Below are 27,298 nucleotides of genomic sequence, written 5' to 3'. Positions count from 1 at the left end.
CATACTGTTAGTGAGCTACCCGCAGCAGCCTCTTTTTACTAATTCTACTTCTACTCTGTTGTAGGCTTTGCTTTTTGTGTAGGAAGAAAGTAAGTAGGCTTTGGATGGACTTCACAGATCCTTCTGTGACCAAGAACCAGTTAATGCATGCATGGATGCTCAAGATACATTTTTTTTCTACACTTTAGTTTATTTTACTAGTATCTGAGTTGATGAGAGGGAGGCCATGCACAGTGTTGCTGTTTGTTATTTGATGATGATGGTGACAAGGCCACTACCAGTATTAAACTCCTGTGATGTGCCTAGTGCTAGATGCTTTACGTACATTTGCCAATCCTCACAGTAGGCCCTACAGGTAAATTGTATTATTCCCATTTTAAAGATGAGGAAATTGAAGCTCAGTGGGGTTTTAAAAGTTGCCAGAGGTCACTCAGTAAGTGGTAAAGCCAGGATTCAAAACCTAGTTTTGTCTGACTTCAAATTCAATGTTATTTTCATACCAGGATGATTTTTTTCAAAGCTCAATCCTGAAATCTATATGATTGAAAGTCTAGCTCTCTGAAGCATTAGATGCATTGGCAGTGGGTATTAGGCCTATCCCAAGTTGAAGTAAATGTTTACTAAAAGTTGAGTCACTGTTTTTAACATATTTTATAAAAATTCTATGAATATGCAAGCTCTGGAAAGTTTCCTAGGCCAGTACAGCAGTGTAAATAAATAGGTGAAACCTTCTTAAGGAAATCCCTACTCCAGTCATTATTTCCCCTTCTCAGAATCCCTTCTCAATAATGTCCTTCGCTTAATGTGTTTCCATTGCTGTCTACCTGAGTGAGTAGCTCCAAGTGAAGATAGTTGCCCAAGACCATCTGCTTAATTCTGGAATAATCAGAAGCATTCCAAAGCCTATAGAGCACAGTCTGTCTCTCTTCACCCACATAATTTTACCATGACTGACACATTATTTTTTCATTGCCCACATGCACTTAGCCCAGGAAGCCATTGTAGCAGAGCTTGGATCTGAACTCCACCTCAACCTTTGACTAGTGACTAGGTATCGAGTTTTACCATTGTGCATTCAGCTAGGAGTGAGATCATGTATTTGGGGAAGGCAGGAGACAAGGTTTAGAAATTTTTTTTTTTTTTTTTTTATTTGAGACGGAGTCTCGCTCTGTCACCCAGGCTGGAGTGCAGTGGCGCGATCTCCGCTCACTGCAAGCTCCGCCTCCCGGGTTCACGCTATTCTCCTGCCTCAGCCTCTCCGAGTAGCTGGGACTACAGGCACCCGCCACCACGCCCGGCTAATTTTTTGTATTTTTAGTAGAGACGGGGTTTCACCGTGGTCTCGATCTCCTGACCTCGTGATTCGCCCGCCTCGGCCTCCCAAAGTGCTGGGATTACAAGCGTGAGCCACTGCGCCCGGCCTAGAAATTTTTTTAAGTGATGAGACCTGTGCCAACTTCAGATTCTTGTCCAGTTAGTTTCTTCATCCCATGTTTGTTAGTGGCAGCTGGGTTCACAATACTTCAGAAGTAGAAGGGACCCTTAGATATCTAGATTAATCTCATTTACAGATGAGAACACTGAAGCTCAGAAAGATAAAGTGACTTTTGCCAGGTCACACAGTAAAATGGTTTTACATATATTTAATTTGCTGCTAGAAACTGAGGATTAGTTCTGTTTCTGTAATGAGTGTAAATATATTAATAGGTTACCAAAAGAAAAAGTTCAGCTGTGGCAAAATGTACTGAAAATAAGAGAGAGCTAGGAAAACATTAACTGAGAATTTTGCTGGTTTCTTTGGTAGTTTTTTTCTTAGGGGATCTGGCCTGGAATCCTACTGAGCTACTGTAGCCTGTATAAAGTAGTGTCATGTAGGGCAGGCTAAAAACCCCCCAGGTGTTGATGAGCATTAATGCCATTTTGAAAGCTTGTATTTGAAGGGGATTACTGTCCTTTGGAAATCGGCTTCTGAGAATGTTTGTATTAAACTCAGGGATATTTTAAATTGCACTGAGTCATAAGAGCGAAAATACAGAAGGAGACAGTCACCCTGAGCAGTTGTCACATGCAGTAGAACAGTTAGTAACTATGCTGACCCAATTAGGCACAGGCGATTAGAGTTCTAACTAAACAAATGGTTGTTTAAATATAATTTTAGTTGATTTGACCATCACTGGACATAAGACAGATGGATGCTCAGAGGTAGCTGTTTTAGCCCCTTTATTCTACGTGTGAGACCTGTCAACTGAAAAGTGATCTGAGAATCTCCAGAGGATATGTAGGCTAGATTTGGACAATAAGTTTGAAATAGAAACTGAGGATACTGAATCAAATTAGCCCTTCATTTATAAGAGAAGCAAAATCCCAATTAGGAAATATGACGTATACAATCTTCCATAAAAGAGATTTATGGGTGAGCTCATCCCAGTTTAGCGTTTAGCCACTAAAGAGGAATGGAGGGGATTAATTAATTAACCCTTATTCCTTGGAGTGGACAAACTTGAATTTGCTTGCCAGCTCTGAGTAGATTACATAACTCATCTGAGCCTCAGTTTCTCGCTCTGTAAAAACATAATGATATTTATTGTACGTGGTTGTTGAAATTATTAAAGGAGATAACATATATGGAAATACCTAGTATGATGTTTGGTTTAGAGTAGGAGCTCAACAAATGCTCCCTCCTCCTCCATTTTTTCTAGGGGAATACAAACATCTGGGTTGTGCCAGAATGTTAGAAAGCTGTCATTACCAAGTCTGCAAGTTGCCCAGAAAGCCCCTCTAGTTTTTATTTATCCCCTGTATTATTTAGATATTTAGTGTTTTCTTGTCTTTAAGATAATTCATTGCCTACCCTTGAAATATTGTGGGGGACTGATATCTTTTCCCCTTTTCAGCTGAAGGCTAGTTCAGTGTTTTTTAGCCTCTTTTCAGGCTTCAACACAAAAAAGGTAAAAAAGATAAGGAGAAAGAAATCCACTCTCCCCAATTCAGCTAGGAATCTATTCAAACCCCCACCACAAGTCATACTCCCTACCCCAGCTGTGTCTCTCTACTCTGGTCAGACACTGGCAGAAGCTATTTTGGGTCTCTGATATGCATTTGGGAAATAGTCCATTCTTCTCCCATAGTTGCCTTTGGGTGTTTTTCCTGGGACCTAGTTCTTCCTATTTCTCTCAGTACCTGCTCCACAAGTTTCTTCAGCCATCCTGCGCTAGTGACCTATTGCCGAACTAGGGAAGCACCACTGGTTCTCAGAGATGGCTCCAAACTTTTGAGCCACACCCAAAGAGGAATGCTTTAGGTCAAAGCATTCCCAGGCTGTGCACTTACCCAGGCTCCCATTCATCAGTAATTTGACACAAAGGGCCCCTGGCTTATCTCTGATCTAGGAAGTTGACTACTGTGTTGACCTAGTGACCAAAACACTTTCAAATTTAGTATTTATTTATGAATTATTTACCTACAACAAAATCATGATGTGTTTAATACTTTGTAGATAGAACAGGTTTTGCTTCCAGTGGGGGATGAATTTCATCTACCAAAATATGATACTTGCTTTTAGAAAAAATAATCTTACAGTGCAAAGGCTTTCTGTTTGCTGATAGTTAAGCTCATGCCATATTTAAGTGTCCAGGTTCTCTTTGGGTTGTAACAATTTAGGAAGGACCTTGAGTAAAAATCCTTAAAATAAGATTATTAGCCTCATGCTACTTGTAATCCAAGCGGAGGTGCATGACCATCATTTGCCAGCCAAAATCACACATACTCATGTGCTGAATAATGACATTTTGATCAACAACATATAAGACAGTTGTTTCATAAGTTTATAATGCCGTTTTTGTTTTGTTTTGTTTTGTTTGAGATGGAGTCTCACTCTTGCCCAGGCTGGAGTGCAGTGGTGCAATCTCGGCTCACTGAAACCTCTGCCTCGCGGTTTCAAGCAGCTGTCGTGCCTCAGCCTCCGAGCAGCTGGGATTACAGGCACGCACTACCAAGCCTGTAATGCCGTATTTTTACTGTGCCTTTTCTGTGTTTAGATATGTCTGGATACACAAACATTATTGTATTACAGCTGTCTGCAGTTGCCTATGGTACAAAAACTTGCTGTACAGCTTTGTAGCCTAGGAACAATTGACTGTACCATACAGCCTAAGTGTATCATAGGCTGTACTATCTAGATTTGTGTAAGTACACTGTATGGTGTTCACATAGTGATAAAATAACCTAACAACTCATTTCTCAAGATGTGTCCCCATCATTAAGTAAGGCATGACTGTACTTGTATGATTAAGAACCTCCCACCCACCCACCATCTCCCCTGCCCCGCTTTGTGTCTGGAGAGTTCTAGTTAGCATCCTGTAAAGGGGTTAAAATTCCTTAAAGCAGAGTTCTTGGTTTAAAAAGAACCCAAGACTTTCACATATGAAAGTCTATAAAACATGTATCTTCCCTTTTTCTCCCCTACTCTTTGGCTTGGTGTTAATATTTAAAGAGAAGATAGAGGTATTTGTACCTGGTTTCTCCATTTTAGAATTTAGACAGGAAGTAAACACTAGAAAATAAAGTATGCCAAGAAGATTATAATATTAGTAATGGGGATAATGGGAAGTCAATGGGAACTAGAATACAGGTATTTTTTTTCCTTTGGTTATTTGCATTTGATTAACAATACAGAATTTTTTGTCTTCTCTTTGAGACAAGGTCTTACTCTGTCACCCAGGCTGGAGTGCAGTGGCACAATCTCAGCTCACTGCAACCTCTGCCTTCCATTCTGAAGCAGTCCTCTCACCTCAGCCTCCCGAGTAGCTGGGATTACAGGCACATGCCACCACGCCAATCTGATTTTTTTTGTATTTTTAGTAGAGACAGGGTTTCACCATGTTGCCCAAGCTGGTCTCAAACTCCTGGGGTCAAGCAATTTGCCCAGTCAAAAAGTTTTTAAAAAGACAATAATCTAATAACAGGCACGAGCCAATTGGTTCAGATCCTTATTAAACCTCGCTACTAACTAGGGAGTCACTGCATCCTTCTGGGCCTCCTGTTTTTGTTTGTGGGTTTTTCTGTTTGTTTGAGACAGGGTCTTGCTCTGTCACCCAGACTGGAGGGTAGTGACACAGTCTCGGCTCACTGCAGCCTTGATCTCTCGGGCTCAAGTGATCCTTCCACCTCAGCCTCCTGAGTAGCTGGGACTGCAGGTGCATGCCACCATGCCCAGCTAATTTTTGTATTTTTTGTGAAGACAGGGTTTTGCTATTTTGCCCAGATTGGTCTCTGTGTTTGTCTGTTTCATCTGCCGAGATCATTCTACTTACCCAAATGCTGCTTTGCTATTTAGCTGCTTGCTAACAAAGCATTATCTCTGTGAACAATAGTTATATTTTCTTATTTGGGAAGACTCAGCTTGAGGAGAACTTGCTGTTAATTTCCCATGTAACTGTGAATAAATTTTTCAACCTCTAAAGGACTTTATTTTCTGTAAGAGCATGGTGAGGATTAGCAGTTTCTATATAACTCTTTCTGGAGATTTGAAAAAATTAGATAAAATTTACTTGAGCTGGGCACAGTGGCACAGGTCTGTAGTCCCAGCTACCCAGGAGGCTGAGATGGGAGGATCGCTTGAGCCCAGGAGTTTGAGGCTGCAGTGCACCATGATTATGCCTCTGAATAACCACTGTACTCCAGCATGGACAACATAGTGAGACTCTATCTCTAAAATAAAAAAATAAAAATAACTTGAGACGCCTTTCCTCATACACATACATAGGTAGATAGTTTCACCAATACAAAGGAAAGTTTGGAACAGGCCAGTGCATGGAACTGTTTGAATTATCTGTTAAACTTGAGCCAGGGAAATGGCAGGAACCTAGATGTATGAAATAAGAAGAGAGGCTTGTATCTAGGATTGAGGAGGATGGAGTGTGTGCCCAGTAAACCCATTTCTGTGATGTCATAGGAAAAACATCATAAATATACTGGAAACAGTGAAAATGTCAAAATGTATAAAATTGGGAAAGTGGACATAAAGAAATGGAGGCTTAAGGCCATGGACAGTGGCTCATGCCTGTAATCCCAACACTTTGGGAGGCCAAGGCAGGAAGATAACTTCAGTCCAGGAATTCAAGACCAGCCTGGGTAACATGGCGAAACCCCGTCTCTACAAAAAATACAAAAAATTAACCGGGCGTGGTGGCACATGCCTGTAGTCCCAGCTGCTTGGGAGGCTGAGGTGGAAGGGTCACTAGAGCCTAGGAGATTGAGACCACAATGAGCCATGATCACGCCACTGCACTCCAACCTGGGCAACAGAGAAAACCCTGTCTCAAACAAACAACAACAAAAAAGGCTTAGAGAAAAAAGTCAGAAGTGGGAATCAGTGAACAGTGGAGTAAGACTATGTGGCAGTCAACAAGCAATCTTTTTGAACTACCTCACTAGGGATTGTTGGGGAGAACTAGGAGACTCACAAAAGAGAAAAATGAAACCAAATGTATATTTGTAATATATCTATCTCACAGAGCACCCCTTGTGTGCCAGGTATTTGATGTCTGTCTTCTCCTTAAATCTTTGCAATTGCCCTTTGGAGTAGGTAGATTTCCTCTTTATAGATGGATGAAAAGGATCACCCAAGCTAGCAAGTTGCAGAGCTGGGATTTTAATCCAAAACCTGGACTGAGCAGATGCATTAGCTGGTACAAACTGCATTATGAAAACATTTCTAGGTGCAAAATGGCAGGTGTGAAGATGGAGCACCTCTAGACATAATATGGGATGAACCAAAATCTAGTTTGAAAATGACTTCCAGAACCTTTGACATGTTTGCAACCCTCTTATGATAAACATTGGTTTATAGTAAGGTTCAAAAGTGTTGGGAATAAGTGCTGAGGACTTTTGCAGGTATTCTCTGATTCATATATATTCCTCACCACCTCACATACCAAATGAATCCCAATATTTCACACCTGATTTTACATAGGTCTTAAATTACCACTATTTTGTGTACCTCCTTACCCCCGTTTTATTGTTGTTAAAATCAATACATTGCGAAGGCAAATATACCACAAACATTTAAAGTATCTATAGTTTGAAAGATGAAAATAGCCAGGTGTGGTGCCCCACACCTGTAGTCTCAGCACTTTGGGAAGCTGAGGCAGGAGGATTGCTTGAGCTTAGGAGTTCAAGACCAGCCTGGGCAACATAGTGAGACCCTGTCTCTGAAAAATAAAAAATAAAAAAAATAGCCAGGCTTGGTGGTGCATGTCAGTAGTCCCAGCTACTCAGAAGGCTGAGGTGGGAGGATCCCTTGAGCTCTGGAATTTGAGGCTGCAGTGAGCCATGATTGCACCACTGCACTCCACCCTGGGTGATAAAGCAAGACCCCATCTCTTTTAAAAAAAAAAAAAAGAAGAAGAAGAAAGAAAAAGGAAAACAGGTTCCCTGACTACAAAGAATCAAACTCTGGGTGTTAGGAAAGATCTCAGAGGTCTAGTTAAATCTCTTTCAATAGAGGATTTATTTCTGCAACATCCCTGACAAGCAGCCTCTCCTTGAATATCTCTGGTAGCAGGGTCTCATTTTCTAAGATAGTTTTTTTCATTGTTAGACATAGCTATTAGAAAGTTCTTTCTAAAACTGAACTAAAGACCAAACTATTTGTAAGACTTACTCCTTAGTTCTGTGGAGTTACAAAGTACAAGCTACCCCCTCATTACATGAGCTCAGATACCTGAATTCAGCAGTAGGAAGTAGTTCCCTATTTCTATAGAATTAATCCCTGGTAAAGTCTTGGCTGCACTTGAATCTGTCGAGATCATTTTGAATTCAGTCTACTGTGTTTCACCTCTTTCTTGCCTCATGCTATTTGTAAAGATAAGCATGCCTTGTATTTTGCTGTCTTCTGACTGGGTCTGGACCAAAAAGGCCAGGAAGATAAGGTCAAAGCCAAGTCAGAACCCACAGGCTGCTACTAGAAAATATCTCAGGCCCCAGTCCTGGGAATTATTCTTGCTAGGGTGACATACATGTTGTTGTACAGACAGTCCCTGGCTAACAATGGTTTGATTTAAGCCCATCATAAGTGGGAAATATTGTTTTCAGGAAGTAACCCCATCATAAGTCAAAGAGTGTCTGTATATTATGAAAGGTCAGGTGAGAAGATAAGGAAAGGATCACAACAGCCTTCCTGCTCCTGTGAACTGTTTCTGCAGTAGGAAGGAAGTCCATGTTGTGGGAGTGAAGGCATAAGTCAACCTATTTTGTAGTTTTGCCTAGGGCTCAGGAGTTTCATATGCATACATATAGTGAAAAGCAAAACTGCGTTCACATTTGTGTTTTATGTCCTAATGTTTCTGTGAGCATCCATCAATTGAAGGAGAAAGGAAAAAAGTGAACAGAAACTTGCCAGGTGGCAAGTGACAAGCAGATTAGGATACAAAATACTGATACTTGACTTGTGAACAGCCAAGATGATATATTGTTGTACACTGAACACTCATATACATCTGGGTTGTTTATACTTTTTGGCAATGATGATTAATGCTGGTATGAACATTCATTACAAGCTTTTGTATAGAAGAAATAAGTTTTCATTTCTTTTCAGTTATATCTGGGGTAGAACTGCTGAGTCATAAGGTAACTGTTAACTTTTTGAGGAGGTGCCAAACTGTTTTGCAGAGCAATTGTACCATTTTCCATTCCAAACAGCAGTATATGAGGGTTTAGATTTCTCCGTGCCCTCACTAACTCTTATCTTTTTAATTATAGGTTCATAATTTTTTATTATACTCCTCCTTCTCCCATCAACTGCACTTTGACATCAGACTCCAAACCATCACATCAGTGTAGCTCTTTACAGCTCCCTTTTGCTAAGTGATTTGGATCGCTAGCACTCTGACTCCGATTTCTTACTTATGAGGAAAGTTAGTTGATCTGGGTTTGTAGAGTTTCAAAATGGCATCACATTGTAAAGTTTAAGAACTTGGATTTTAAAGTCAAAACTGGATTCAAATCCTTGCTGCCCTACTTAATATTTATGTGCCCTTGGGCAATTCATTTTAGAACTTCTCTGAGCTTCTGTTTCCTCATCTATAAAATGCAGATAATACCTTCTACCCTCTTGGGGTTGTTGAAATGAATTTGCATAGTAGGCACTGATTAAACTGTTGCTGTGGCTGCTATTTTTTAATCTGTTCTACTGGTATGTATGAGCCATGTTTAATATCAAATAAGATTCCTAAGAAGCCTGAAATTTGTAGAATAAGAGGTTGTGTGGTAGCCTATGGAACACATGCAGAGATCCCACATGTGTCTGCTTTTATCAAGATGTAAGCTGGTGACCACCACCCTGCTCCCCTCCCTGCCACCCAACAGTCCTTAGTTTAGGAGAGTAATTTCCTGCCAGATATAACTTTTCCCTTAAATCCCAAGAGACCAGCACTTTGGAATGCAGCTTTAAAAAAGTCTCTGGCCCCCCCTCTGGTAAAGAGAGAGAATGATGAAACTATCAAACACCAAAAACACCACAGAAGAGTGGGCTAACATAGGACAGTCACGAAAAGACATTATGTTAACATTGTCTTATGGCATTTTGTGAACTTAAATTTTGGTGGAAAATCAATTCTAGAGATGGGACCTGTTTCTGAGCACATACTCTGGGCAGCAGATGAAAGGAAAAGGCAGAGTCACAGAGAACTTTGACCCTAGTTATCCATCAAAGTAGGACTGCTTTCTCATTAGCCTGTTCAGTCACTTCAATAACAGGAAGAGTTTCAGCATAAAAGAAGGCAGTATAGAGATTCCTATCAAGGATAAAGAGGAACTAAATAGAGTTTAGTAACATCCTAAAAAGGGTGAGACGATGCCTTTTAAAAAAATCCTTGTTTCTTAGAAAAGCAATGGAGTTTAGGATATTATTTATTGCATAATTATTGGAAGGGACAATGTTTATGATGCTGCAACATAAAAATTACCTTTAACACAAGAATTCATTATATACTTTAAAAGTTTGTTTACATATTATAGATGTGATTAAAAAGAAGAAAGAAAGGAGATAGTTTTAGATGTGTGAGTTTGTTCTGGCATTTTTATTCTTTTAGTATGAAGTCCCTTGAGACTCACATGCTGGTGTTAAATGTATGCTACCTGAGTGATAGTACATTCCCTGTTGGGATGAGAGCTACCCAGCTGCCCTCTGCCTGACAGAGAAGTTTCCATTCTGGGCACCAGAAGCTAGACATATGTTTATTCTTCTCTTTTCTAGTGTTTTTAAATGTGGAGTCTTCAACCTTTCTCCTACCTACTTAGCTCTTTAGTTCCTGGGACTCCACATACAACCTACCTCAGTTGGTCTTCACCACTATGAGAAGACTCGTTTTCCTAAAAACACATGTTCATCATGTGACTCCTCTGCTCAGTAGTCTTCTTTGGGCTCATTTACTATCTATTCTAGAATCCCAGCTCTTCGGATCTTCCAGATTTCCCTTTTTTTCCTCCAACATAGATGCACTATTCTAGTTCTGTACATTTATCATCCATTTCTCCCCAGCCCTTTACTCACATTCATTTTTCCACCTAGAATCTCTGATCTCATCCTTTAAACCTTTTCTAGGCTGGGCATGGTAGCTCACGCCTGTAATCCCAGCACTTTGGGAGGCCAAAGCAGGCGGATCACCTGAGGTCAGGAGTTCAAGACCAGCTTGGCCAACATGGCAAAACCCCGTCTCTACTAAAAGTACAAAAATTAGCTGGGTGTGGTGGTGGGCGCCTGTGATTCCAGCTACTGAGGAGGCTGAGGCAGGAGAATCTCTTGAACCCGGGAGGCGGAGGTTGCAGTGAGCCAAGACCGTGCCGCTGCACTTCAGCCTGGGCGACAAGAGCGAGACTCCGTCTCAAAAAACAAAACAAAACAAAAATCTTTTCTAATTCTGCCTCTCCTTAGATGCCATGTCCAGGTTCCATCTTTATGTAGAGTAAACCTTCCCTTATGTCATCCTAAGTGCTAGAGATGTAATATGAATAAAATAATTCCTACTCCCAAGGAACCCTACCTCCCTTTATTCTCCCTGTTTTTTACTCAGCTACAGCCACACTGACCTACTTTCTACCCCTCAGACATGCCAAGCTAATTCCCATCTTAAGAACCTCATACCTGCTATTTCCTCTGCTTAAGACATTCTTCCCTCCACATTTTCACGAGGCTCTGTTTGTATCACTCAAGTTTTAGCCTTCATTGTTTAATAGAATTGAAAAGGTGAGAGACCTTCCCTGACCATTCCAGCTTCACCAGCACTCAGGCACTCTGTCTTATACCCCTATTGATCTTCTTTGTTTTGCTTCGCCATATGGGAAATGATCTTGCCTCCCCCACTCCTTAGAGTACAAACTCCTGAGGGCAGGCACTCTGTCTTGCTTACCACAATATTCCCAGTACTTTGAACATGCCTGGTACATAGCAGGCTCTCAGTAAATATGTGTTGACAAAAGTGTCCCAGACACTTGTGCTTGGCAATGGGGATGATGGACCCCTCTGGCTCTGGCATTCTAGGGCTCTGAATCGCAAACATCCAGGTGAGTGAGCTGGCCAGTTCTGGAATAAGCTACTGGTGACTGCCAGAAGGTTGGTTTCCATTGGGGTGTTATCTTTTCATGAGGCTTGCTTAATTGTACCCTAGTTTTTGCCTCTCCCATATGTTGTTCAGAGGAGCCTAACGACTGTCTCAATATTATGGTTATGCTCAAAGCTAATCAGGGCTGCTGGCATTGCTGCAAATACTGTGCATTGAAAGGATTTTGGAACAGCCATATTGCTGTGTGATTTGGCCTTGAGACAAGCTATCTTTTCCAGAGACTAAGAGCTGTACCCACTGGCACACCCTGTTAACCCAGGCCACTCAATTTCTTTGTGCTTCTATTCCTTTGTAGAATGGGTTTTGGGGGTTGGATGTAAATAATGCCAGGAAAGATATTCACAGAATTCATAAAATTCTAACCTTTTTTTTTCCTCCTTAGATGTGAACGATTAGAAGAACAGCTAAATGACCTAACAGAGCTCCACCAGAATGAAATCTTGAACTTGAAGCAGGAACTGGCAAGCATGGAAGAAAAAATCGCATATCAGTCCTATGAACGGGCCCGGGACATCCAGGTTAGTATGAAGGAAAAGGTGTAAATGCAAAATACAGTAGGGTTAAAAAGAAGAAAGGAAAACAGCGGAAGGAAAAAAATGAGAAGGTAGAGAACAAAGAAAAGCTTATACCAACAGTATAAGAGTATACCTACACTTAAAATGATTGAGGTGCATTTCTCAAAAGTTTATACCATTTTGGGTCGGTATGTCTGCTTGGTACTTGGGAAATGTTTCTTAGGATCACAGTAATCTCAGTGTATGGAAAACCACATGAATCCTATTTGTCCATTACTGCTTCAAAAGCAGCTCTGACAAGTATTAGGGCCATTTTGCCCTTGTCTTCTCCTTCTGTGAGAAAAGGGGCTTTTATTCCAGCTGCCAAATCCAAATCTCATATAGGCACATTGCCTGACAGTTTGCAAGAATAACCCGTGAGGCAGTAATGTTAATTAAGGCTAATAGCCCATCTATTTTATTCTGTGAGGAAGTAGAATATTTAATTTTTTCTTATTTCTGTATGGAGGTATTTAGGGAATAGTTCTTAGTGGTTTCATATGAAAGCATTTTGAAAGACGCTAGTCTCAGAGAGGGGAAGTGGGCCAGAAAACTTGCATTACAACAGCCTAAAAGAATCAAGGGAATGTCTAGATCATTTACCTGGATGCCATCTTCTTCAGGCCCTGCTTATGTTTTAATTATTTTTTCCCTAAGATCCTTCTGGACTGGGCAGCATCCATTGTCTGTCTGTAGTTGGCGTCAGTCTGAAGTTGCCCAAGCCTTACCTCAAATCCCAGGAAACCAGGACCAGAAAAACTCAAGGCTCAAACCAACTTTGGAGGATATCTGACCATAGCTAGGGAAATAGGTTCTACCCCTTGAATACTTTGGAATTAATTTAAACTCATGGGTGAAGGCTATGGCCTTGAGGAGAACAGACACTTTTTTTTTTTTGCGGGGGGAGGGGGTGGCGGGGAATTAGGCATATGTTAAATGGAAGCTTTTTTCTAATTGTATATGTTATAAGACAAGTTGTTATTAGTTACTGGTGATTCTAAACATTAGACTCATTAATGTATTAGCACTTTATGTCACTAACGCATTACTAATAACGTTTCATTAATGTATTAGTATTTTACACTATTTTCAAGTATTTTTTAGTAATTTAGCGATACAGAATATACAATCAGATCTTGGTAATATAGATTTTTAAATTAAATAATATAAAGTTAAAAAATAGCAAGAACAGGCCGGGCGTGGTGGCTCACGCCTGTAATCCCAGCCCTTTGGGAGGCCGAGGCAGGCAGATCACGAAGTCAGGAGATCGAGACCATCCTAACACGGTGAAACCGCGTCTCTACTAAAAATACAAAAATTAGCCGGGCGTGTTGGCAGGCACCTATAGTCCCAGCTACTCGGGAGGCTGAGGCAGGAGAATGGCATGAACCTGGGAGGTGGAGCTGGCAGTGAGCTGAGATCGTGCCACTGCACTCTAGCCTGGGCGACAGAGCGAGACTCCGCCTCAAAAAAATAGCAAGAACAGACACTTTTAATGTTTGGTCTAGTGTATGGGCATAGTGTCCTCTTTACAGAGGATCAATCTAAAGGAGAGTGCGCCCTTCTTAAGAAGGCAGATCAGAGATCCCTTTCCACTGATGTCAGGGATTGACTTGACTTAGAAAACACCAGGTAGTGTTTATAAGGAAGCATGTTCAAAGAATGTTCTCTGCATCATTGTTACAGTGGAAAAGTTGAAAACAACCTAAAAATCCCCAAGAGGGAACTAGCTGCATATAACATAACATAGCCTAGCCATACTATAAAATGCTAGGCAGCAGTTTAAAAAAAATGAGGTAGATTCTGTGTATTCACATGGAGAGATCACCAAGATCCACTGTTGAATGAAAAAAAGCAAGTTGTGAATCGATTCCTGTAGTATGATACTATTCCATGTTTGGAAAAGCCAAACCCTGTAAAATATTTTAAAGAGGTTTATTCTGAGCCAATACGAGTAACCATGGCCTGGGGAACACAGTCTCAAGAGGTCCTGAGAAAATATGCCTGAAGCAGTTGGGTTACAGTTTGGCTTTATACATTTCAGGGAGACAGGAATTGTAGGTAAAATCCTAAATCAACACATGGAAAGTATACATTGGTTTGGCCCAAAAAGGTGGGCCATCTCTAAGTAGGGGCTAACAAGTCATAGTGGGTTTTAGGAATTTTTTAGTTGGCATTCGGTTGAAAGAGTTAAGCTTTGTGTAAAGACTTGAAGCCAGTACAAAAATGCCTAAGTTAACGGAGTCTGTTGTCTGTCATGTGATGCTATACCCGAGTCAGGTTGGAAAGAAAGCCACATTAATACCAGTTAATTTTTTAAAAAACTGATGAGATTTTATGATTCGTAGGGTGAGATTTAACCCTTGTCTGGCGTGGCCTTAGGTCTTGTTTATAATTTGATGTCTTACTGCCATAAAGAGTCCATTCTGTCAGTCTTATGATCTCTATTTTCACATTAATGCTGGTCATTTGTGCCGCAACTCAAAAAGGGAGGGGATATAATAAGGCATGTCCAGCCTCTTTCCCGTCATTGCCAAGAACTCACTTTTTCAGGTTTCTTTGGGGTCCACTTTGGCCAAGAGGGAGTCCCTTCATTTGGCTGGAGGGCTTAGGATTTTATTTTTGGTTTACAGATAGGAAATAAAAATAATAATTCCTTGTATTTTCCTTGACACATATGTATACACTTACACACATAAAAGGGTGAACACAAGCAGTATTTCCTCAGGGACAGGGATTGGAATTGAAGGAAATGTCAACAGAGACTATCCTATTTGAAATTTTTTATGTTGAACAAATATATTCTGTGCAACTTAGATTAATTTTCAATGAAAAAAGAGCATATATTTGTGGTCTTGTCATTAAAATGTTCTAGACTAAATAAATGTTAAGTGTGGCCACTGCTTCCTGTGACTCATCCCACTGGAATGCAGTGGAGGGCAATTTGGGGGAATAATAGTCACTTGAATAGTGAGTTATACATCTAGCCTTTCACATTCATTCAAGGCTCCAGCATATTTATAAAATCATTGGCATTGCTCAAGATGCATCTGGCTTGCCCAGGGGGCATGTCAGCATCTCAGAATACTTGTGAGCAGAAGGCTTAACTCTTCCCTGTTCTGGCTCACAGGAGGCCCTGGAGGCATGCCAGACGCGCATCTCCAAGATGGAGCTGCAGCAGCAGCAACAGCAGGTGGTGCAGCTAGAAGGGCTGGAGAATGCCACTGCCCGGAACCTTCTGGGCAAACTCATCAACATCCTCCTGGCTGTCATGGCAGTCCTTTTGGTCTTTGTCTCCACTGTAGCCAACTGTGTGGTCCCCCTCATGAAGACTCGCAACAGGACGTTCAGCACTTTATTCCTTGTGGTTTTCATTGCCTTTCTCTGGAAGCACTGGGACGCCCTCTTCAGCTACGTGGAACGGTTCTTTTCATCCCCTAGATGATGCTGGCACAGAAGGCATTGTTCCCCACCCTCTGGCGAGTGCATGCAGCAGAGAGTTAGACAGCAACTTACCTACTCTGAAGTTTTCTACAACAACAAGAGTTGAGTGAATCTGTTTACATTTAGAATAATGTTTTTTTCTTCAAGAGACGCAATTGCAATAGTATTTTTTAGATTTTATCCAAGAAGTTTTTTGGGCGAAAATCTTGGATCATTTTTATGTAGCATGATTTTCCTTGGGATGCAAATCTTAAAACAGTCCTTTAATATGAACCAACAATCTGGAGCACACCGAAGGGCAATCTAAATTGTGGCTTGAAGGACTGCACTAAAACCCACTAAAAAGATGCGAAAACCTGATTAGGGCAAACCAGTTAAACCTAACACCCTGCCTTGTCTGGGCTCATCACCTCTCCCTATCCCAGACTAACTTTACTGTGAAATCCTACCACATTCCATGTCTGAATTTTTTGATTCGGGGTGGATTTTCGTTGTCCGTGGAAGAACACATGGATCTCTCTGACTTTCTCACCCAAGTTGGCCACTTACGCTAACCCTGGAAGTATGACCACTTTTGAACCTGCCCCTTAACCTTTACGAGGATACAAAAGTGAAAGCATCATCCCCCAAAGGATCACTGCACAGTCCTACTACAGTATTTTTAAGTAGCCCTCTAAATACTTAATTTTAAGCAAAATCCCTTGGCCGCACTTTTAAGGTTTTTTTTATATGTGTATAGTTACCAACCTAAAAATAAAAAATCCGAACAGCATACTTGAAGAATGTAATACTCAAACTCTCAGTGCTTCCTTATGGTTTCTAATAGGATTTTTTATTATTGTTATTATTATTATTGGGTTTTTTTGGACAGGGGTGGGAGGGTCTTTTATTTTTCCTTTGAAATAAAGAAGTGATGTTTTTAAATGGAGAAATGTGTGGATATTTAAGTGTGCTGCTCCCTCTTGTCTTGAAACAGTTTGAGTAAGAAAGTCTTGCTGTAAATGCTGCCCTCTGCTGCCTTTGTTTTGAGATGCAGTTTAAACTCCCTCTGGCTGCTGCTGCTGCTTTTTGGTGTCCCGACATCCCTACGCCCCCGTTTTATGGGTTTGGCTTAGTTGAAGAGGAAAGGGTTGTGCAAAGAGAGCAGGAGGCTGTTTCCACAAACCAGTGTAGTAGGATAGGGATTTTTTTTTTTTTTGCCCCAAGAAAATGTTCACCCAGTGATCTTGGGCTGGGGTTTAGGAAAAGTTGAGACTTAAAGTCATAAATAAGTCCTTGTGTTTCCTTAATTTATTTTGTTAATACCCCTAATTACAACCAAAGTGATGATGTGGAGTCTTCTGTCTTCATTTTGTCCCCAGCATTCTTAATTTCAAAGCTTTATTCTGTCTGCCTAAGAGAATCAACCAAAGGTGATTCTCCTAAAGAGCATGCTCGTGAAGGAAATGTCAGGTTAGCAGGACCCAAGTTTTGGGTGTGAAATGTTGCCAACTTCCTATAATGTAAACGGACTTGTTAACCTAACCTAATTATGCTCAGTGGACTTCTATAGATGGTTTTGAAAAATGAACTGAGCTGCCTTCCCCCATCCCATAACCAGTTCCATCATCCTGGTGGAACTTGAACATTTAGAGTTTATCTAGAGAGCTTGGTTAATCTTTCCATATTATTTGTAGTATTGGTCACAAATGCTGTGCCCTCTTAGCCTCATTCTGTGCAACCAAGTGCATATAAGATGCCCTGAAAAGAGTAGCAAAGTATGCTTTGCCTGTTCCCCCTTACCAGGAAATTCCTTCAGAACTAGATTTGCATTGCCCTGCCTGTCTGAAAGGACAGTTTACCTAATGGTGCCAGCCTCCTTTTGCTTTGGCAAGCTGGATTTCTCAGAGCCAGCATGTTGTTTCCATAACTACTTTGATATTTTAACTCAGGTACCCCAGTCTTCACCCCAACCTCAGCTGATTGTAGTACACCTGCTAGCTCTGTTGCCCCCTCAAAACTGCACCCAGAGCAGGGCCACAAGGGTGATATTTTTCTTTAAAAGAAAATAATTAGAACCAATTCATGTTCATGCCAAAAACAAATTGTCCCCAAGCCTATATATATTAAAATGTTAACTTTGCCTAAAAATATCGCAGTGACTTTTTAGGCAGGAGTGCCAAAGGACACTATGAACTTTTTGAACTAACATTTTCTCCTAACTTTCTGCTTTAGCGTAATTGCTCAGAGTAGAGAGCCCCCGCAAAGTTATTTAAAAGATGCCCTAGCAGTAATCCACCAGTTTTTCTAAGCTAGAACCTTTGAGTCCCCCAAACTGCCTGAAGACTTAAGTTTTGTGGGCACTGGAAGTCACTTTGATAGATGGATTGAAACTGTTCCTATTTGCCCTGGGACGGTTTCTATCAAAGGAAGGTTTTCACCTGTAGAAAGCCCCCTGTGCTCCAGCCAAATAGTCCCATGCTGACTTTCTATCTTCCTTTCTCAAACTGTCTTAGGAAGGACCTTCAGTGCAGATCAGGTGCAGTAATGGCTTTCTAGCCCTCTTGTCCCTTAATTATTCACCAGACCCAGAAGTTGTGTGCATTTAATGCTGTTTGTAACCATGCATCTGTTTTCATTCTTTGCTGTACCTTTTGCTGCCCATCCTGTTACTTTTGAGTTTCTTTCATTGTGGTTGTTCTTGGGTTCTTTTGTCTTTTCAGAGCTCTTCTATAACCTTGCTCTAGTGGCTTAACAGTTGTTCTGGGTGGAAACTTCCCCTCATTTGAATGCTCCTCTAAAAAAAAGAAAGAAGATAAAACTATATTCATTCCCTTTAAAATGAAACATTCCTGGATTATTTGTCCATGCCTCTAGCCTGGGTGAGTGAAGCTGGCTGTGTTGGCCTAGGTGATCGTTCAGGTTGTAGAATGCGCATTTTACATTGTTTATGATAATTGAAGGGTACTTCTGTCTGCTCCAATTTCCATTCCTTGGTATACTCAGTATGTCCTAGTAAGGAAGGCTTTCCACTCTACTGGCTCCTTAAGAAGCAAAAGTAGGTTAAATTTTATACTTCACTGATTAGGGTCTTCTCTCTCCCCTGTTCTAAATGGAGTAAAAGTCTGATGCCAAGACAAATATTGGAAGCGAGCCTTCCTCACTAGCCATGTCCAAATAATGAGCGTATTTTCATGTGGTCTTCACCGCATTTAGTTTTGTTTCTGATTTCATGTTCCTTTGAGGTACAGTCAGATGAAAATGCTGAGTTCTGAGAGAGTTCCAATGAGGAGCTGCCTTTCAGCTTTGGAAAATATGCGTCTAAAACAAAACCAAACATTATTGTAATCTGACACAGGCAAAATTATGGTTCCCACACCCCAACCCCAAATGAAATCTGGGATTTTGAATGTGGCTCTAACAGTTAACATTACTGTCTGTATGTCGTGTATGCTAGGTTGCTAGGTGATATCCTCAGTAGGGATTGACTACTAGACTGTGTGTTTTATCAAAGTGTGTAAGAATAAAAACTCACTTGCACGAATTGAAACATAAAGAAATGACACTTGTGAACGTGTGAACGTTAACACTGTAGTTGATAGATCTTAAGCTGCTAATTGTTGAGAGAGATTTAAATTTATGTTCTGTCTGGTCGCTGCAGATTCTCAGCAGCACTTTTACTGTATATAGAAATTGAAATAAAGACCTCAGCTATTAACCTGGTGGTCAGACTCATGTTTGTTTTGCTTTTTATTTTTGAAACATTTAACATACATAGTTTTATATGCATGTAATGCATTATTATCCAGCCTAATGCCACCTGTAGTTTTGTTACAGAAGTAGTAATTTCTATTAGGACTTTTTCCTGATGATCTCCGGGAGGCCTCTGGAAATCCTGAAGTCCTAAACTTGCCTTTGACCTGGTACCAAGCAAAGACATGATGACTCGGTCCTTCACAGCTCCAGTCTGAACGTCAAGAGCTTTAGTCCCACTTCTGGCTTGCTAGCTGTGTGCCTCTTACCCCATGTATAAACTAGTGATGCCACACCACCCAACTTGATCCTACAGGTGGATGTTGTGAGAGCAAAGGATACATCTTGTGAAATATTTGAAAATTCCCCTTAAAATATGGGCCAGGCTGCCATGTACAGATATGCAGGTTGTATATTGCCCAACCCTGGGGGGGCTTCATAAGTGTGATAAACTGTGAACAACATCCAGGAGTTGTGTAGTGCATACAGGACACATAGAGCTGCCATGATAATGGGCGATGCATAATTTCAAAACCTGCTTTATTTTTATCCTTTAAAAACCTTGGAGACTTACTGAATGCCAGTAAAAACTGGGTGTGGTGGCTCTCACACCTGTAATCCCAAAACTTTGGGAGGACAAGGTTGGAGGATTACTTGAGGCCAGGATTTTGATACCAACCTGGGCAACATAGTGAGACCCCCATCTCTACAAAAAAATAAATTTAGCTGGGTGTGGTGGCACGCACCTGTAGTCCCAGCTACTCAGGAGGCTGAAGTGGTAGCATCACTCAAGCCTAGGAGTTTGAGATTACAGTGAGCTATGATTACACCACTGCACTCTAGCCTAGGTGGCAGAGCGAGACCCTGTCTCAAAAAAAGAAAACTTCAGAGAGTGGAGGGCAGATGACATAAATTTCAGAAGCTGTGGTGTAGAAAACAGACTGGGGAGGCAGAGGAAGGTATGGCCAACTAGAAATGCATGCTTCACCTAAAGAGTTTGAATATGTTTAAATCCTATGGGCCAAACCAAACATTTAGCTGACTTGTAGCCCCAAGTCTACAGTGAAGAATAGCTAACGTTTATTGAGTATTTACTGAGTGCCAGACATCATTCAGTTTTATCAGTCAATTCTCCCCACAGTCTTATGCAGGAGATATCCTCATTGTTTAGGTAAGGACTCTGAAGCTTGGGTTAAATGGCTTGCCCAAAATTAATGTTAGGAAATGGTAAATTAATGCAATGGAAAATAGGTCTATGCGACATATATAACAAAAGATGAGTGTCCACAATATGTAAGACTATAAATCAATAATCATCTTTCCTATTGGTAACAGCCCAATAGAAAAGACAAGCAATGGTTATGAACAGAGAGCTTATAGAAAAATGACCAATAAGCGGCTGGGCGCGGTGGCTCATGCCTGTAATCCCAGCACTTTGGGAGGCCAAGGCAGGTGGATCACCAGGTCAGGAGATCGAGACCATCCTGGCTAACACGGTGAAACCACGTCTCTACTAAAAAGACAAAAAAATTAGCCGGACATGGTGGCAGGCGCCTGTAGTCCCAGCTACTCAGGAGGCTGAGGCAGGAGAATGGCGTGAACCCAGGAGGCGGAGCTTGCAGTGAGCCGAGATGGCACCACTGCACTCCAGCCTGGGCGACAGAGTGAGACTCCATCTCAAAAAAAAAAAAAAAATGACCAATAAGCATACCAGAAAATTGTTCAGCCTCCTGTATAATAAGTGCATTAAGATTTAAAAAGCCAATTGTGGAACAATATATTGTCTCCCATTTATGTTGAGAATATGTATATTTGTGTAAATGTATGTATGTGGATGTATAAAAACTCTGCATTAAACTTTCCCGTTATTTTGGGAAGGGAAAGGGAGGAACAGTGGTTAAGCAGCATTTTCATGCTTGGCTTCTATAAAGTATGAATCTCTTTGAAGAAAATGTATTTGTGTATTTTTTAAATTAAATATATCAAAAACTTAAAAATAGGTCCAGTGAGAAGTGGAAAAAGAATTGATAGTGTTCCTAATGATAGATCATACTAGACCATCTTTGGCCTCCAGATTGCCTTAGAGGTGGCTCTAGACCAAGTTTGGGCCACCCCTTGAGCTTTCTTCCAGCCCTGGATTTCTAGGCTTGGTGGTCGAATAGATGTCCCGCTGCCAGAAGCCCTGTGGGCTGAGAAGGAGGAGCACGTGTAGAGATGACAGCAGCAGCTGGTGCCTCCTATTTAGCCAGCAGCACTCAAGAGCCACTCTATACAAGACTGGGCTGTGGAAAAAGGAACTTAGTAGAATGAAATACATGTGGTAAAGAGGCAGAAGACGTGTGGGAGCAAAGAGGAGGAAGCAATTCTAACAGAGCAATAGGGAAAGGCTCAACGGAGGAGGCCATGGTATCTGGCCTGAAAGATGGTGGCTTTATGATGAGCAGAAATAGGTGAGGGGGCATTTCTGTTGAAGGTATTAGCAAAACCACAGAGGTGAAAACGGCCTAGGTGAGCAGTTCAAGCAATGGATAAGGAGCCTTAAGTGACTGGTAGGGTGCCTGAAAGAATGTGAGAATCATATGTGGGGGCCAAGTTGCAAGAAATCTCGAATACCACGCTAAAGGTTTACCTTGTGACTACAAGAGAAGCCATTACAGGTGTTGAAAGGTGACCCAGCCTTGTGTTTAATTACAGCCCTTTGAGAAGAAACCAGAAACCTGTTTTTCATGTCATCCGAATCAGTTGGGTGTTTGAGGAATGGTGTCCAAGGTATTTGGTCTTTTGCCTATTGATCCTGTAAGTAGAGGCTCTTCACAGTTTTTTGATAAGTGGAAAAAGGGTGTAGGCAACTCAGAGTTCAGTTCTTAAAAAAAAAAAAAATCCCTAGGCTGGGCGCAGTGGCTCACGCCTGTAATCCCAGCACTTTGGGAGGCTGAGGCGGGCAGATCACAAGGTCAAGAGATGGAGACCATTCTGGCCAACATGGTGAAACCCCGTCTCTACTAAAAGTACAAAAATTAGCTGGGCATGGTGGCGCTCACCTGTAGTCCCAGCTACTCGGGAGGCTGAGGCAGGAGAATTGCTTGAACCCGGGAGGCAGAGGTTGCAGTGAGCCCAGATCACGCCACTGCAGTCCAGCCTAGCGACAGAGCGAGACTCCATCTCAAAAAAAAAAAAAAATCCCTATCGCCTTTGGTATTACAATCCTTAAATCCCAGAGCAAGAGTACTTGACAAAATTTATTCACGCTTCTGTCTTACTGAATGTTTAAGCTGTTCAAGAGAATATTCTTTATCTGTTGGAAGAATTCAGTTCAGTAGTTTTCGAGTGTATTAAAAGGTGCAACAAATCATGATGAAAATGAATTATGTTAAATTTTGCCTAAAGCTGCTTCTGTACATATCTTAAGTTTGGCCTAAAGGTTTCTCCATACATAGGGAACTATAACCTAGCCAGGCATAAGCAGATTGGAACCTACTCTTGTAACAAGTAGCCAAGTCTCAGCCAATCACAGCAGCCGAACCTCAGTCAACCACAGGCAGCCAACTGTTGAAATAAGGTACACACCCAGAATAAGTTTAACAAGAATAAGTGAGGTCTGCGTACCTCACTTCAATTTTTTATACACCACTTGCCTTCTTCTGTCCATAAATGTTACTCAGCCATATGGCAGCCCCAGAGTCTCACTGAACCTGTCCTGGTCTTAGGGGCTGCCCAATTCATGAATCATTCTTTGTTAAATTTAACTTGTCTAAAGTTCTTATTTTAACTATTTTATTTTATTTCATCTCATTGTATTTAGACAGAGGCTTGCTCTGTCGCCCAGGCTAGAGTGCAGTGGCACGATCTTGGCTCGCTGCAACCTCCATCTCCCAGGTTCAAGCGATTCTCCTGCCTCAGCCTCCCAAGTAGCTGGGATTATAGGCCTGTGCCACCACACCAAGCTAATTTTTTGTATTTTTTAGTAGAGACGGGGTTTTGCCATGTTGGCCAGGCTGGTCGCTGGTCAGTGGTCTCGAACTCCTGACCTCAGGTGATCCGCCTACCTCAGCCTCCCAAAGTGCTGGGATTATAGGCATGAACCACTGTGCCTGGCCTCTTTTAAGAATTTTAATAACCACTCTACCTTAACAGAAGGTTGTGAGGATTAAATGAAAATTGTACAGAGCCTAGCCCAGCATCTGGCAAGAGAAAGTGCTATACCATGATCTTAATTATTAGTAGACTGAGAATTCCTGGAGGACAGGCACCTGTGTCACTCATCTAAATCTCTTCAGAATATAGTACATCTCCCATTCTTACCAACAAAGAGCCCAGTAGCCAGAATTTGGCCTATCCTTGGCCAGCCCTGGCTCTTAAGTTGGTTTGGGGAACCAAAAAATCAGTATGTGTCAGAGAATAGGCTGGCCATGGGAACAAGAAAAGAACATCATGTCCATAAGAACAAAAACTTTCAAATGGGGCCAGGCACAGTGGCTCACGCCTGTAATCTCAACACTTTGGGAGGCTGAGGCAGGTGGATTGGTTGAGGCTCGGAGTTCAAGACTAGCCTGGGCAACATAGACTCTATCTCAAAAACAAAACAAAAAAGCCTTTGCAAGTGAATACACATATAATTGGCTGATAATCTATTTTACTTATAATTTCTTAACCAGCACAGTGACAGGGACGTTGTCAGTTTGTGGCTATGTCCTAAGTGCCTGAAACAATGCCTGGCCCAGAATTGGTGCTCATTAAAAAGTGGAACTTAAAAAATTGCTATTAATTGAGTCCCTATTCTGTGCCAGGCACAGTGCCACTTGTTATGCTTCTGATTGTTTCAACCGTTCTAAAGAGGAGGTGGTATAACTTCCATTTTTCAGATGAAACCAAAAGCTTGGGTAGGTTGTTTGGATTTTATCTTGTGGAAAAGCTGTTTCACTAGTAAATGGCAAAGTCAGGATTTGAACTTGGTTGAGTTTGATTCTAAAGCCCATGCAATTTCTGCTATTCCATTTTGTTGGACAAGGAATCAAGATTTGTGGATTTCAGACTTTGTGTAATCTTGAGAAGGCAAGGATCTGACTTTTTCTGGATCTCTGTGTCCCTGCTGTAAAGTCACCTTAGTTCTCCTCCAGCAATCAAATAATAAAACAATTATTTGGTGCCGAGCTCATGATCTCCCTACGAGCATTGGCCATGACCACCGAAAGGGTTAAACATCAGGACAGCACAAGGTGGGAATTTATAGCTGAAATCTAGGCATGACCATAACAGGATTGTGTGTGTGGCAGAGGGGAGGGGGAGCAGGGGATGGATTTGAGGCAAATGTACAAAATGTCTGCATGATGGTGGGTACCAGTATTCTTACTGTATGAAGTATTTCAGAATCTAAAAGAGAAAATAAAATATAAGGAATCTGGAGGGTGGAAGGAGGGAGAGAAGCAGGAAAATAATAACTAATGGATGAAATAATCTGGGTGATGAAATAATCTGTACAACCAATCCCCATGACACACGTTTACCTATGTAACAAACCTGCACATCCTGCACATGTACCCCTGAACCTAAAAGTTAAAAATAAGGAGTCATGGTATTGACATATAGCACATTAATGGGAGCATTAAATGATGGTAATTGGGCGTATTCACGTTCTTCGTGAAATCTGTGAGTTGTGCTCAACTGGTCAGAATTCTTTTTGTTTGGTTTGGTTTGGTTTTGTTTTTGAGACAGAGTCTCTGACACCCAGGCTGGAGTGCAGTGGTGCAATCTCGGCTCACTGAAACCTCCTCCTCCTGCATTCAAGCAATTCCCCTGCCTCAGCCTCCTGAGTAGCTGGAATTACAGGCACCCACCACCACACCCGACTAATTTTTGTATTTTTAGTAGAGAAGGAGTTTCACCATGTTGGCCAGGCCGGACTCGAACTCCTGACCTCAGGTGATCTGCCCACCTCAGCCTCCCAAAGTGCTGGGATTACAGGCGTGAGCCACTGCACCCAGCCAACTGGCCAGAATTCTTATAGATCACATCAAGATGTCTCTGGTATTTCAAAAACCAGTGTTCAAAAGAAAAATATAGTATCGGTTCTATCCCACTTAGTTTTTCATTTACTGTAGTGATTAAAGGCTCATACATACCATGGGGCATCTGAAAGAAGTAACTGCAAGCAGCTTAAAACTTTTTCGGCCGGGCACAGTGGCTCACGCCTCTAATCCCAGCACTTTGGGAGGCCGAGACGGGCGGATCACGAGGTCAGGAGATCGAGACCATCCTGGCTAACACAGTGAAACCCCGTCTCTACTAAAAATACAAAAAATTAGCCGGGCATGGTGGTGGGCATCTGTAGTCCCAGCTACTCGGGAGGCTGAGGCAGGAGAATGGCTGAACCCAGGAGGCGGAACTTGCAGTGAGCTAAGACCGCGCCACTGCACTCCAGCCTGGGGGACAGAGCGAGACTCCGTCTCAAAAAAAACAAAAAAAACTTTCCCATTGGCCGGGCACAGTGGCTCACGCCTGTAATCCCAGCACTTTGAGAGACCGAAGCAGGCAGATCATGAGATCAGGAGATTGAGACCATCCTGGCTAACGCGGTGAAACCATGTCTCTACTAAAAATACCGGGCATAGTGGCACGCGCCTGTAGTCCCAGCTACTCGGGAGGCTGAGGCAGAAGAACCACTTGAACCTGGGAGGCAGAGGTTGCAGTGAGCCGAGATCGCGCCACTGCACTCCAGCCTGGGTGACGGAGCAAGACTGTCTCAAAAAAAAAAACAAACAAACAAACAAAAAAACTTTCTCATCATGTCCTTTACAAGCAAAACATAAGGATTGTTTTAATGGTTGATTTTGCTTTCTTTTTTTTTCTTTTTTTTTGAGAAGGCGTCTCGCTCCGTCGCCTAGGCTGGAGTGCAGTGGTGTGATCTCGGCTCACTGCAACCTCCGACTCCAGGGTTCAAGCGATTCTCCTGCCTCAGTCTCCCGAGTAGCTGGGACTACAGGCGCCTGCCACCACACCCGGCTAACGGGGTTTCACCATGTTAGCCAGGATGGTCTCGATCTCCTGACCTCGTGATCCACCTGCCTCAGCCTCCCCAAGTGCTGAGATTACAGGCGTGAGCCACCACGCCCGGCCAATAGTTGATTTTTCAAACACAAAATGTAAGAATTTCAAACATCAGGCCACACAGTTTTCATCTTTTTTTTTTTTTTTTTTTTTTTTGAGACAGAGTCTCACTCTGTCGCCCAGGCTGGAGTGCAGTGGTGCAATCTTGGCTCACTGCAACCTCTGCCTCCCAGGTTCAAGTGATTCTCCTGCCTCAACCTCCCGAGTAGCTGGGATTACAGGTGCATGCCACCATGCCTGGCTAATTTTTTGTATTATATTTTTGCATTTTAGTAGAGAGGGGGGTTTCACCATGTTGGCGAGGCTGGTCTCTAACTCCTGGCCTCAAGTGATCCATGCGCCTCAGGAGTGGAATTTCTGGGTCATATGGGAACTCTGTGTTTAACCTGTTGAGAAACTACCAGACTGTTTCCAAAGTGGCTGCACTATTGTACATTCCCACCAGCAGTATATGAGGGTTCCAGTTTCTTCATATCCTCACCAGCGCTTGTTACCTTTTTTTTTTTTTTTTTTTTGAGATGGAGTCTTGCTCTGTAGCCCAGGTTGGAGTGCAGTGGCATGATCTCGGCTCACTTCAAGCTCCGCCTCCCAGGTTCACGCCATTCTCCCGCCTCAGCCTCCCGAGTAGCTGGGACTACAGATGCCCACCACCATGCCCGGCTAATTTTTTGTATTTTTAGTAGAGACAGGGTTTCACCATGTTAGCCAGGATGGTCTCGATCTCCTGACCTCGTGATCTGCCCACCTCAGCCTCCCAAAGTGCTGGGATTACAAGAGTGAGCCACTATGCCTGGCCTTTTTTTTTTTTTTTTGAGACAGAGTCTTACTTGGTCACCCAGGCTG

At 42.0% G+C, this 27,298-nt stretch overlaps 1 protein-coding gene across 17 annotated transcripts in view; it reads left to right on the top strand.

Moving 5' to 3' along the window:
* TMCC1 (transmembrane and coiled-coil domain family 1) overlaps positions 1-19,316 on the top strand; it is a 239,680-nt gene extending 220,364 nt beyond the window's left edge. For all 17 annotated transcript variants that reach the window (XM_055259143.2, XM_055259141.2, XM_055259140.2 and 14 more), the window contains 2 exons: positions 12,004-12,139; positions 15,306-19,316. In XM_055259143.2, the coding sequence (XP_055115118.1) occupies positions 12,004-12,139; positions 15,306-15,620 (451 nt within the window). In that variant the 3' untranslated portion in view covers positions 15,621-19,316. The remainder of the gene's footprint in view (positions 1-12,003; positions 12,140-15,305) is intronic.
* The last annotated feature ends 7,982 nt before the right edge of the window (positions 19,317-27,298 follow it).

This window comes from Symphalangus syndactylus, chromosome 21, assembly GCF_028878055.3.
Source record: "Symphalangus syndactylus isolate Jambi chromosome 21, NHGRI_mSymSyn1-v2.1_pri, whole genome shotgun sequence".
Lineage (NCBI taxonomy): Eukaryota > Metazoa > Chordata > Mammalia > Primates > Hylobatidae > Symphalangus > Symphalangus syndactylus.
The sequence above is the reverse complement of the archived record's forward strand: the minus strand, read 5'-3'. Positions and strand labels throughout refer to the sequence as shown.